This window comes from Meles meles, chromosome 2 (assembly GCF_922984935.1).
Source record: "Meles meles chromosome 2, mMelMel3.1 paternal haplotype, whole genome shotgun sequence".
Lineage (NCBI taxonomy): Eukaryota > Metazoa > Chordata > Mammalia > Carnivora > Mustelidae > Meles > Meles meles.
The window spans coordinates 60,163,455-60,176,400 of NC_060067.1; the positions used below are offsets into that span (position 1 = coordinate 60,163,455).

Below are 12,946 nucleotides of genomic sequence, written 5' to 3' on the forward strand. Positions count from 1 at the left end.
ATTGAGTCTCCACCAGAGAAAATGCCATTTTCCTTTTGTCTGCCTCATGGCTTCCTAATTCGATTTTTAGCTTTGCTGTGTCAGAGTGAAGCAACAAAGTGAGTCTGTTCATAAACATTTTCTTCGTTGAGAATATATATCAGTGGCCCAGAATATTTTCTTTTAGGCCCAAACTTGATACAGAACACTGTAGAAAAATATTTGGAAATGTGATGTCTCCAGAAATAATCTTTTGTTATTCTTTCTGGGCAGCCGTCTTAACAGCCAGAAACAGTTTCACTCCCCAAAATGGGTAAATGACCCCTGCCTTTCATCCAAGATTTTTCATCCATATTCCTTTTATTGTTTTCTACTGATGGCAAAATAAAACAGCAGAGGAAGGGGTCATGGCATGCTAGATAATAGCATCCTGTTACCTTTTGATTCAGCGTGTATTTTTTAAGCAAATTCTTTAATTGGTTTAATGGTCTGAATTTCATTAGGCAATGAAGAGTCTCCACCGAATGTTCTGGGAGGACGGGCACTGAAAGGCACCTTGAAAACTGAGGTATGGCTGATAGTCCAATTATGCTGAGCCATAGGTGATATGAGTGCCATTTGACTGCACACAGATGTATGTGTCCTTAAGCATCATGTGGCTCCTGTTGCCAGTGTACTTAAGACACTTACACATTGTTTCTGTCATATCCTGAGGCGGGAAAGCTAAGAACCTCAACAATCTCAATAAATAGTGCCATCATAGTTCCATTTCCTCAAACCGGACAGCAGGAGTCACCTTCAGTCTCTTCTTTTCACCCCATATTTAACCCATTGCCAGTTTTTGCCCAATCTATTTCCAAAATATAACTTGAATCTCCACACCCCCTTTGCAGCCTGACCTCATGGCACCCTCTTGAGTATATGAGAGACAAGATAGCAGTAAACCCTGGGACTATGTACATGCAGAGGAGACTCCACTTACTAGCAGGAGCCATGGGTACACAGACAGGAGGGTTTTCAAGGAAGATATTGGAGTGGAGTTTTACAAGTAGAGCAGAAGTTTACCAGAGGAGAAAGAAACAAAAAGAGCCTTGTAGGCAAAGATGCATGTTCTAGACACAGAGCAGGAAGACCAGTTGTGAGCCACGGGCACTACAGTGATAACAGGGCATTCTGTGGACAAATTTAGACCTGACGAAGGAAGGGACATGATCAATGAGGGTCATGTGTGTCATTACTGATTTGGAGTTTAACTTTTAAAGCAATGGGAGAACCATTGATGGATGAAATGTGAGATTAGATTGATTTTGGTTTTTGTTTTCGGAAGTTGGCACGTATTCCATTTTCAATTTTGCACAGTATTGAAAGTAGTCTCTTATGTTGTTAAAATATTCTAGATGTTTTAATTATGTTTAGGTTAGTCATGACTTCTTGTTCTAAAAACCCTCAGTTAACTTAGTTTTTTTGGTGCTTTGGACTTTTTAGACATTTGTACAGTCGGAAGAAGAGAAAAACCATGAAATTCTAACAGCACCAGCAAGTCCATGTGGGAGAAAGCCAAGTGGAGTAGGTAAGCTCCTTTCCACGGTGACTCACATTATTTTCCTGGCCTATGGTTTTATCTTTCGTTACAGCTTAAAATCAGTAGCTGAGAGGTGCCTGGGTAGCACAGTCAGTGAAGCATCTGCCTGTGGCTCAGGTCATGTTCTCAGGGTCCTGAGATCAAATCCTCCATCAGACTCCCTGCTCAGTGGGGAGTCTGCTTCTCCTTCTCCCTGTGCCCCTCTTCTCCACTCATGTTCTCTCTCACTCACTCTGTTCTCTCTCAAATAAATGAATCTTAAAAAAAAAATTAAATCAAAATAATAGCTGATTCATAATAAAATACTGACAGGCTATGTGAATTTGTCTCTCACTTTTTAAAATAGGTTGGAGAGGATTCTTTACTATTTCTTTTTAGCATATACTTTTTCTCATCAGTTATCAGTCAATTTTATGTAAGGTAATGTGTAAATCTCTTATTTCCAAATAAGTACAGCAGAAGGCAAGTTACTTTGAAGCAGACTCTTGCTCTTTCCCCAAAATGTGTCTCCATGCGCCTTCCTGCCCTTCCAGGTGCTGTCACAACTCCTTTCCAAAAGCTAGCTTATAGCCCATGCACCCACTCACACCTCTAGAGGCCTGTTGGCCCTTGGACTCTAGCTGGGCCCCAGTGACCACTAATGCTGCTGCCAGTTTGTATAGGCTCTTCCCAGTCTCTGTGCACTGTCTTCAGGTTCTACTTCATGTTTTGTAGGAGAGAGCCTCTTAAGGCAGCAGCTCCCAAACTCAGGACCACTTTATACTCCTAAAAATTATTGAGGATCCTAGAGAACTTTCGTTATATGGAATATACCTGTTGACATTTACCAAATAACAAACTAAAACTGAGAAGGTTATAATATACATATCCATCCAATATAATTAACTTACTGTAGGTTAACATAAATAACACTGTTTTTCGTGAAAAATAACAGATTTTCCCAAGTGACAAAATGGAGTAAGTAAAGCGACATGGTTTTGCATTTTCGCATATCTCTTTAAATCTAGCATAATAGAAAGCAGCTGGTTACTCGTGCTGTTTCTATATTCAATATGTTGCTGTTGTTGTCTTGGTTGAAGTATATGAAGGAAATTCAGCATCACACTTAACATGGTTGATTTTAATAGCCTTTTCAGATAATTCTGGGAACATCACATGGCCTCTGGAAAATTGCATTGTGTACTCATGAATTTAAAAGGTGAATAACATCTTAGTATTTTGACAGTAGTGTGGACCTCTTGGAGTCCTTGAACGACAATTTCAGGAGCCCCAGGGGTCTTTGGACTGCACTTTGAGAACCACTGGGTTAGGGAAATAGAAATGAGAATTGTGACAATGGACAATTATTTCTGGTTTGTATTCTAGTCATTACCGTATTGTCTCTTCTGATCTGCATATTAACTAGGGGGGAAAGTAAAAGCAACTTTAGAGCCTGTCACCAAATTTATGCTATTTCTTTTTTTTTTTTTTTCCATGTTAAAATGTCCATGCATGCTGCATAGAGCAGTCAGGGTGATTTTAGTTGCAAGTCACAAAAAAACCTACAGATGTTTATAGGAAATGTATTAGCTCACCATCTTAGGCAGTTTAGGCTGTTAGAACAGAATTCCATAGACTGAGTGCTTAAGCACCAAATACTTATTTCCCTGGGTTCTGGAGGCTGGAGGTCCAAGTTCAGAGTGCCAGCATGGTCAGATTCTTGGTAAGGAATCTCTTTTTGGTTATATTTTCGCATGTATGCATGCAGAGAAAGAGTTCTCTCTCTTCTTATTTCCATAAAGACACTAAACCCAGCACAGTATTCCATCTTCATGATACTTAAATCATCCCAAAGGCTCCACCTCCAAGTACTATCACACTAGGAACCTAGGGTTTCAATATATGAATTTTGGGGGGACTCAAACATCCAGTTCATAATAGTATTCACAAAATTGCAAAGTTCAGGCAGAGCATGATCCAAGAGCATGGTGATGTCCCCAAAGACCCATCTTGCAAAGACCCAATTTCTTCCCTTTCCCTTAGCCCCCAGTAGAGGTAATTGCTTTCTCATTTGTAAGTCTCTAGAGAAATATCTTTGTCCTCTCATTCCTGGCCAAAATCCCAAGACTTACTCTGATTCAGCTTAGGTACCTTTATCCATCCCAAACTAATTACTTTGTCCAGATGAACATACTTGCTGGTTGATTAAAATTAATCAAGTGCTCTGTTCCTGGGGTGAGAGTAGAGCTGGTATTCTTGGAAACACATTGTGCCCCAGACCACAATCCAAGCTCTTGGGGAAGGTGCTAGGAGAGCAACTATATGTTTACAATGTGATGACCTTGGCTCTTTAAATTATTCCCCCAACAAACATTGGTAAGCAAGGTAAGGGAAATTGAGGTAGAGAATGAAGTCCTTGTCTGCGCTCAGGGAAATAACATACTAGGAGAAAGGTGCTCTCTGTAATAAAGATATATTCGTGTCTGGTGGGGTCAGCTTTGCTGGGGAGGGCTTTGGGGAGGGCAAGGGTCTAAACTGAACCAATCTCTCTCTCCTCTTTAATTATAGAAAGTAAGACACATAGAAGCGCATAATCGTTTTCCCACTTCTCATGATACCCTCCTTAAATACAATCCTATATTTAAACAAAAATGTAATCATAGTATTTGTAGTGTTTTCTAATTTCTTTTTTTTTTTTTTACTTAGTGTATACAGATTGACTTCATTTGTTTTAACAGCTGAAAGTAGTCTGTAACCTTTTCCCACTTGTTAGATCTTCAGTGGTCTCCAGTTTTATAGTATTTACTATTATAAATAAAGCTGCAGTGAACTTTCATATATGTGTAGTTACGTGTTTCCCTAAGTATTTCCATAAAAAAGGATTGAAGGCTCAAAGAATATGTAAGTTTTGAATTTTCATAACACCCGTCACTCCCCCTAAGTTGGAGCCAGATATGGAGGCATGAATAGGTTTGCATTAGGTGGACACAGCAAAGGGAAGGGCACTGTGTAAGGAGTAGTATGTATAAATCCTCACCCAGGACTATCTGGGGTGATCAGAGCAGGGACCTTCTAAGGCAAAACCATTTGAAGGGGTGACCTTCCAAGTATGTATCTCAAAAGCCTTATAAACAGAAGTATCAGGCAGTCCTGAAAGACTACCCCAAGGCCCGAGAAACCATTCATGCTGATGCGTTAAAACCGTAATGATGACAGATTTATTCAAAACCTAGATGTAACTATATACAAGTTAAAACTTGTATATATGTGTTAAAGTACAAATAATTGAGCACCTAGGTGGCTCAGTTGAGCATCTGCCTTCGGCTCAGGTCACGATGCCAGGGTCCTGCGATGGAGCCCCACATCCAGCTTCTTACTCAGCAGGGAGTCTGCTTCTCCCTCTGTCCCCCCCCCATGCTCTCAAATAAATAAATAAAATCTTTATTTAAAAAGGTACAAATAATTAATAATCCCATTTGTTAATTGTCAAGAAGGTAACGTTTTTGGATTCTGAAGTCCTTTGTTCCCACAGTTTATTCCAGATGACTTCACTGTGTTTAGGTACGATTCAATAAGGGATCTACTTACGTAAAAGGAAGTTGTTTAAAAGAAAAATGTGTGTTCTGTCATTGTTGAGTAGAAACAGTAGACCTCGTACTTCAAGTTTCCAGAGAGTATAAATAGACTATTGCTGTTTGAAGGAATAGTCTAACTTTTCACTTGATGGCATTATTTTTAAATGAACCAGTGTCACTTGGCTATTGAACAGTTACAGCAAAGGTCTACCTTTCTCCTAAGCTTCAGATGACCAACATAGTTAAATAGGTGCAGGTATTTAATGGACCACTGCCATCATTATAAAAATGCAGGCAACATTAATTTCTCTTGTTTTTCTGGAACAATGGCAGGCACAGTTTGTAGAAAATAATAGGTCAGAATTTAATAGTTCACAAGGCAGATAGGCAATAGTGACATAGTCCTGCTTTACCTTAAAAAATTCTAAGTTTATTCTCTGTGGTTCAGAAACAATATTCAGTTTCCTTATTTCTCATTTTTGTTTTTCAGCAGCCGAACTACAGAGGGAAACTTTCTTGGTGAATGAATCACTTAATAATGTAAGTCACCATAATGGTTTGGGTTTTGTTATGGGGCTTGGTGTTTTGAGAGCAAATATAAAAGGGACATCTAGCAAGGGGGTAGTCTGTGCATTCTTTAGGAGACAGGAGGCTATTTGTGGTGTACTCTCCACTCACGTGCAACATACCAGCTGAGATACTCATGCTAGTGTACGATTGTATTCACTGATGTTAGGAATTTTAGTTGTTTTTCCCAGGAAAAAAGATCTCTCTGAATTCAGCAGCACTGCATTCTAGTGGCTTCTTAGGCCAGTATCTTGAAACATTTAAGGAAGCAGAAGAATGCCCAGATACCTCAGACTAGGAAACTCACCTCAGAATTATTAATGAAGTCCTTCAAAGAACCATGAACTTTCTATTTTTTATTATTGTAACAAGTTTGATAATTGGATTACAGCATCTGAAATTACCCTGGTGCTATAAACAAAACATTTTATTTTGAGAACTAAAGTTCTTTTTGCATTTCTGGAAAGCCTTTATGAAGATACTACTCTCTAATTGCCACGCATACATATTCTTTCCCAGCTGTGGCTGTCATAAAGTCTTTGGTGCTTGAAAGAAATTTTATGTCTTTCTTAATGCACAGGGGACCTGATACAAGGAGAGAACATTCTGTAAAATGCCTGAAAATTGCAAAGAGACACATTATTTCCAGTATCCCAAGAGAACTCCGGGGAGCTCTGTGCACTGCCAGACACCAGAGGGCTATCTTCACCCCTTGAAACATCCTGCTTTATGGCTAGAAACTCATATACAGTCAGCTGAGTAAGAGGAAAGAGAAAAGCCCACTTGGTTTGGTTCAGATTTACTCTCCAACAGGATTCCAAATGTGGAGCCAGTGCTCCTCCTCACCTCATTTCCCTGAGGACCCCGGCAGCTGCCTTTCCCCAATCTGAGAATATCACTGGCCTTCCCAACTATGCATGAAATTCTGCAATTTAGAATGTTGTAGGAAATTCTAAGACTTCCCCTCAGTTAAAAAAATAAAAGTACAGTTGATGAGATTTGCCAGAGAGATGATGACAAAATGACAGAATCCTTTAGCATTTTTAAATAAAGATAAAAGTCATGAGGATATGGGATGGGAAGAAAATTCATAGAATTCAGAATTTATTTATTTATTTTTTTTAATTTCTTACACTTTTGTTATAACTGTTTTAAAGACAAGGAGAATAAAACATAGTAGGATGATAATTTGTTAAATTGGAACTTCTTCAAAAGGAAGATGCTCTGTGCTCTGCCTCTTGTGGATGAAATTTAAAAGAGCATATATTCCAGCCCATTTCCACATTTCCCACAACCAGGTTATGTCAGTTCTCTTACTTGTTTTTTCTGCCTTTAAGACTTTGGTGATATTATCCGTAAGTAACCTTTTCTGTCGTATGTTTAGGCCAAAAATATAGGCTCAAGAGCAAATGAAGAACTTCGTAGCAAATCTCCTAACAAAGAAGGTAAGTTAATGAATTTTGTAATATTAATGTTGGTTTTAATTGTAGTTCCCATTTGTTGAATGCTTTCTATATGCCAAGTCCTGTGCTAATTACTTCACAAATTTTCTCTTACTTAATTCATATCATTTGGTAGGTATTAACAGCATTACTTCTGTAGCTGGGGAACCAAGGGTGTGAGGGGTCCACTGCCTTGTTCAAGGTCCTGCAGCTGTTAAGTGGTGCCTTGACATAAATAGCTACTAGAACTTTCTCAGTAACTTCACTGTGGACTTAATCCAATGTGAATATAAAATGTGTAGCTGCCTGAGGTTTGTACTGTAGAAGTTCTGTGTTTACTTCTGACAGGTAGTCTCTGTTTGGTAGATCAAGGGTATCGCATTTATGTCAGTCTTCTCCTAGGAGTCAGGCCTCATTTCATGAAACCTGTGGAGGCTACCAACTCCAGAGGAATACTTCTCCTCTCAAAAAGAACATAGAATGTTGTTAATACCTTATTCCAAGAGTGGGGAAAGAAGTATTTTTATAATAATATACCATATTTCAAACCAAAGTAAAGCAGTAATAAGTATAAACAGTCATATCCTTATCACCTAGTTTTGTCATATCTTTAAAAATGTAGTATATTTACTTCAGATGCTTTTTAAAAAAATATTACAGATATAGTTGAAATCACATATGCCTCACTGATCCCAATCTCTCTTATCTCGCTCAAAAGGGAGCCACTGTTCTGCAATTGCTATATATATTTCCATAAAACATATGTAGCCTGATGTTGCATAGTTTAGGAAGAGGGGATCACATTAGAGAAACTGTCTCCACCTTGTTTTTTCATTTGGCATTATGCTCCGAAATTGTGTCATGTTGATATGTATAACTCTAATTACTTTATTTCAGTTGCTCTTTGGTATTCCATTGTGTGAATATACCACTGTAATTCTCTTTTGCTTTTGTTGGTGGACATTTGGGTCTTTTGCAACTTTTCCCAATTGCAGAGTGCTACTGCGCATGATCTTGTACCTGTCTCCCAATGCATAGGTCATGTACCTGGAACTTAAGTGTGGAATTGCTGAGTTGGTGGGCACCTCTTCAGCTTTACTGGATGTGCCAAATTGTCCCCGGGTGGTGTACCAATTATAACTCCACACCTTGTCCTTTTTTGGTTTCACCAGACTGGTGAATGTTTGCTAATCTGATAGCTATGAAATAATACCTAGTTGTTTTCCTTGAATACATCTTCACGTTGTGTTGCTCCATGAGCTGGAGGAAACTGGCTGTGAAGTCACTATGCAGAGTCCAGTGACCTCATCCCTCCATAAACCCATTTATTTACGTTCTGCTAATGGGAATCACAGAGCTTACGTGGTTGCCATGAGGACCCCGTCACAATGACTTATAAAGTGTCCTTCCCGCTGCCATGCACACCCTAAAATAAGTATTGGAATGAATAAATACTTAACTTTTTTTTCTCTTTTTTGTTTTTATTAATCAGAGATATCCAGCAGCAGAAAAGACAGTACAGAAGCCTTAAGAGATCACGGTGTTGAAGCAAATCCTAAAGAGGTGGGTTTGCATAAGAAACTCAAGTATTCATGTTTTGTATGTAGTGCTTTTGTACAAAGGCCTTAGTTCTTTGTATGTATTAAAAATTAAGTGGATCTCCATATCACTTTTATCTGTTTATACTCTTGTGTAGGTAGTTATTGGTAACTATGTCCACATTGTCATCAGAAAGGCTAAATGTTATTTCTTACACTGTCTTTCCTCAGTTCTTTGCTAGGCCGCTGAAAGAGGAGAACACTACCAATTAATTTAAGACATGCCACTGATTGTAAGACATATCTTGATTTCAGAGATGGGAAAAGAAGAAGCGTGTTTTGTTTTGTTTTTAAATATATTTTAGAATGGTTGGAATACAGTGACTAACCAGAAATAGGTTCTAATGTTTTATATGGATTTACATTCAAATACAATACAAAAAAAAAAAAAAAAAAGACTCAACCTTACAAAATAAATGTCATCCAAATCTAGATGCCGAAAGTGTTATTCTAGATTTTTAAAAAACTTATTTCAAAGACTAAAGCTAAAAAATGTACTGTCATTTCAGTAGATTTGGTTCCAAATTCTGTTGACTTTAATATATAGTCATTCTTGATTCCAGGTTGAAGAGGAAGAAAGGCAGATACCTAAAAGAAAAAGAAAGAAGCATTATCCCTCTTCAGAAGATGAACTGGGTAACATATTTAGACCATATATATTCCTTTTTCAGACATCTTGGAAGATCATATTATTTTTACATCCAAAATATTGGGCCAATATCAAAAATTTTTGAGAGGAGTAATTGCTTACTTTTACAGCTCTGGAGTCAGTTTGTATCCAGACTGGCTTGGCATCTCCAGGGCTTTTTCTGAAGTTGATTTAGAAACTACATTTTTATCTGCAGAAGACCCAAACCCTGGAACTCAAACAGACCCACACTCCTTCTGTAACCTGTGCCTGGGACCCAGCCAGGTGCCATCTGACTCCTTATTTTATATCATCAACAGATGCCCCACAGAGCTAGTGAAGTACGTTAATAAAAGTTCATGTAATAGCCCTTGTGTGCTTCATACTGTTGATTTTCCCACGGTCTATAACAGTGCTATCCCACAGAACTTGCCACAATGATGGAAATGTTCTTTTGTCTAGTACAGTAGCCACTAGCCACATGTGACTATTGAGCAATTAAATGTGGTTGGTGTGAATGAAAGACTGGATTTATAATTGCATTCAATTTTAATTACTCAAATTTCAACAGCCACATATAGCTAATGGCTACCATATCAGATAGTACAGAGACTTATACATTGATACCTGGCATGAGGTACAAATGTAACAAATATTTATTAAGTAATATGTGAGAAAGAAAGGGTAAATACTTTCCCTTTTTGGTTAGGAGCATATAATTATTTTTTAATTCTTGAGTTCATATTTTAGGTACTATTCATGTTATTTTATACACATTCATAAAAACTGTGAATTAGGCATTATTACCATTTTATAAATAAAGAAATTAAGATTTGGCAAGATTGTGACTTTATTCCCACCAAGTAAATCTGATTCCTAAACCCATGGTCTCAATCACTATGCTGTACCTCCAAATGTGGTAACACATTTGGGAAGTTAAACATATCTCTGGGAACTTTGTATGCCCTAAGCCCTTACCATAGAGTCTTCTAGCATATTGGTATCAGCTAAGCATTTGTGGATTTTTTATTTTATTTTTTATATTTTACTTTTTTGGTTTTGCAGCGGCCACAGTCAGTGTTCAGTGCTTAAATCACATGACATAAATACATTTATGATAACTTTTTTCTTCACTGTATCACAAGACTAAAAAAGAAGTCTTAAACTGTCTTAAAATAGAACTGTGCATTTCATTTTTCATTTAGCTTTTATTCCTTTGTGATTCTATCCAAACTGATTTACAGATGATAATCCAGATGTCCTAGATTCCAAAATAGAAACAGCACAGAGGCAGTGTTCTGAAACTGAACCGCAAGATATAAAGGTATTCTTTCCACGTATTAATTTTAAGTTTTGGGGTAACCTAATTTCATCACTGTGAACACTTATTAAAATATTCTTTTCCATTCTAGTATTCTTTTTACTTTACATATCTCTAATATTCATTATATTATAAAATGTATATTTTTTAGGGTCCTGCAGGAAAAAAAAACACTACACTTTATTATTTTATACTGTAAGAGTGTATTCATTTCACAGTTTGTATATAACCGTTGCTTAGGTTTCTGTTCAGTGATGTCATTGACTTCAGGCTTCTAAGGTGCTTCCTTCCAAAGTGTCAGATGCTTTACCACAGATGTGCTTGTACCAAAACAGTGAAATACAGTGATACATATTATGTTAAAGTTTTAATAACCTGCCTTCTCTCTACTTTACTTCCTGCCTCTAAAATATAAGTAGTCCAAGGATTGGCCTCACTCATTGCCTTTTTTTCATATGGTCTTATTTTCATCTGATGACTCAGGGAAGTGGCTCACAAATTTTATTTCTGTTCCTGCTCTCTAGGCCCAGATTTCTCCATTTCCTGCTAGATAGCTCTTCTTAGGCATGCTTCCATTTTTGAGACTCGGTGCTGCTCATTGTCTATTCCAAACTAGTTCCATCTCCTTTCTCTGTCTTTCCCTAATTTATTTTTTTCCACCATGTTCCAAAAGTGTTTAAGTCAGCTTATAGAAATATATGCAGTTGAATTCTAGCTTACTAAAATCAGTTCAGAGTCTCTGGCTTCTGCCAGTGACTGATGAACTAATTAAAAAGTAGTGAAAGAATTTTAACAACCAAGCAGAAAGTCATGTGTCGTCATGAATTTCAATTGGTTATGGTGAAGGAAAGAAACAGGATTTTAACCCCATCCTTCCGCCTGCCCTATCTAGAACAAGAATCCTGAGACAGTACTCCTTAATTTGGAGAGAGGCAGGAATATTGAAGGGGTCTTTTTTTATTTTCCCTTCAATATCATGAAAGTTTTTTAATGTAGAATTTAACTAAAATATAACAACCATTTCACTAAGAAATCACATCTAGATAATGTTTTCAATGTTTATAAGACAAACGTTTATAAGACAATTCTAATTTTATATTTTAATTTGTGTGGGTTGGGTTTGTTTTGTTTTATACATACTATAGCAGTATTACAGTACAACATTTTGGTATTTCATGCTGAAAACTGTTGTGCAACTAAGAGTGAATGATTCAACTGTTGAGAGACCATTGCTCTAAATCAGCCTACCCTGATACTCTGAAATTCTCATAGGAGCTTTCCCTCTTTATCCCTTCCCCCTAGTCCCCTCCTCCAACACCCAATAAAGAAAAGAAATCTGTTGCAAATTCCTATCAGTTCCTTCTTTGAGTTTCTCTCAGAAAGATAAAATACAGGATGAGGGAGGAAAATAGTGCCCTTGTTGCTTTATGGTTGACTTTTATCTCATTCTGTTCTGCCTTCAGAATTTGTATCTCTTTGTATAGTCTCACTGGCTGCAAGAAAGAGTTACTTTTTAAAATTCTGCGACAAACTTATTAAAAAACACCTAGAAATTTGCTTTTGAGATAAAAAGGAAAACCTTGGGGAGGACAAGTGAGGCAGGGTTAAGAAGCTTCTTGTATTGTTTAACTTCTCCACAGGAGGAGAACACTGGAGATTTGGAAGAATTATCTAAAACAAGTTCTAAGACAAACAGCACTGCTTCAAGGGCCATGGATGAAAAAGGTGAGTATACTATACAGACTTGGATGAATTGTTTTGAGATGAGACTCATCTCTCACCAGGCTTCACAGCCTAAACCGTGCCGACTTGTTTGCCTTCCCTTGAGAATGCACTTTATACTCACAGGGCTTGGGAGTCATTTTGATTTTGTGTCTTAACCCAAAGTGTTCTTCTTATCAGTTAGCCAGACTCCTGTTTGTTAACTTCAGTGGCATAGGCCCACGATGACATACATGTGCATGTGTGACTGGGGCCGTGCAGGACACCTGGGCAGGTGTGGTGGCCATATGGCTGACTGTGGTCCCCAGCCCTGAACAGAGCTCTGCTGTCTCTGCAGACGAATACAACAGCGGCGAAGCTGCTGGCGAAAAGACAGAGCAGAATGATGATGACAACGTGAAATCTCAGGAGGTAGGGGATGTCTTTTTTGTATCTTCCTGTTCAGATATTTAAGTACTAATGGCAAATAAATTGCATTAAGTGCTATTACCTAAAGTTTTTGTCAAGTGCTTTTGAAGTAGTTCATTTTTTTTAGTGCAGTGGGACACCCTTT

At 37.7% G+C, this 12,946-nt stretch overlaps 1 protein-coding gene across 6 annotated transcripts in view; it reads left to right on the forward strand.

Annotated features, from left to right (window-relative positions):
- The window catches only part of BOD1L1 (biorientation of chromosomes in cell division 1 like 1), a 54,660-nt gene that overhangs the window by 29,575 nt on the left and 12,139 nt on the right, over positions 1 to 12,946 (forward strand). For 4 of the 6 annotated variants that reach the window (XR_006816450.1, XM_045990922.1, XM_045990940.1 and 1 more), the window contains exons 11-19: positions 483 to 547; positions 1,465 to 1,549; positions 5,606 to 5,655; positions 7,067 to 7,127; positions 8,617 to 8,687; positions 9,286 to 9,358; positions 10,595 to 10,674; positions 12,312 to 12,396; positions 12,731 to 12,804. Coding sequence is in view for 5 of the 6 variants with exons in the window: in XM_045990922.1 (XP_045846878.1) it covers positions 483 to 547; positions 1,465 to 1,549; positions 5,606 to 5,655; positions 7,067 to 7,127; positions 8,617 to 8,687; positions 9,286 to 9,358; positions 10,595 to 10,674; positions 12,312 to 12,396; positions 12,731 to 12,804 (644 nt within the window). In the remaining variant the exon portion in view is untranslated. The remainder of the gene's footprint in view (positions 1 to 482; positions 548 to 1,464; positions 1,550 to 5,605; positions 5,656 to 7,066; positions 7,128 to 8,616; positions 8,688 to 9,285; positions 9,359 to 10,594; positions 10,675 to 12,311; positions 12,397 to 12,730; positions 12,805 to 12,946) is intronic. The other 2 variants (XM_045990932.1, XM_045990961.1) reach the window with 1 other exon arrangement.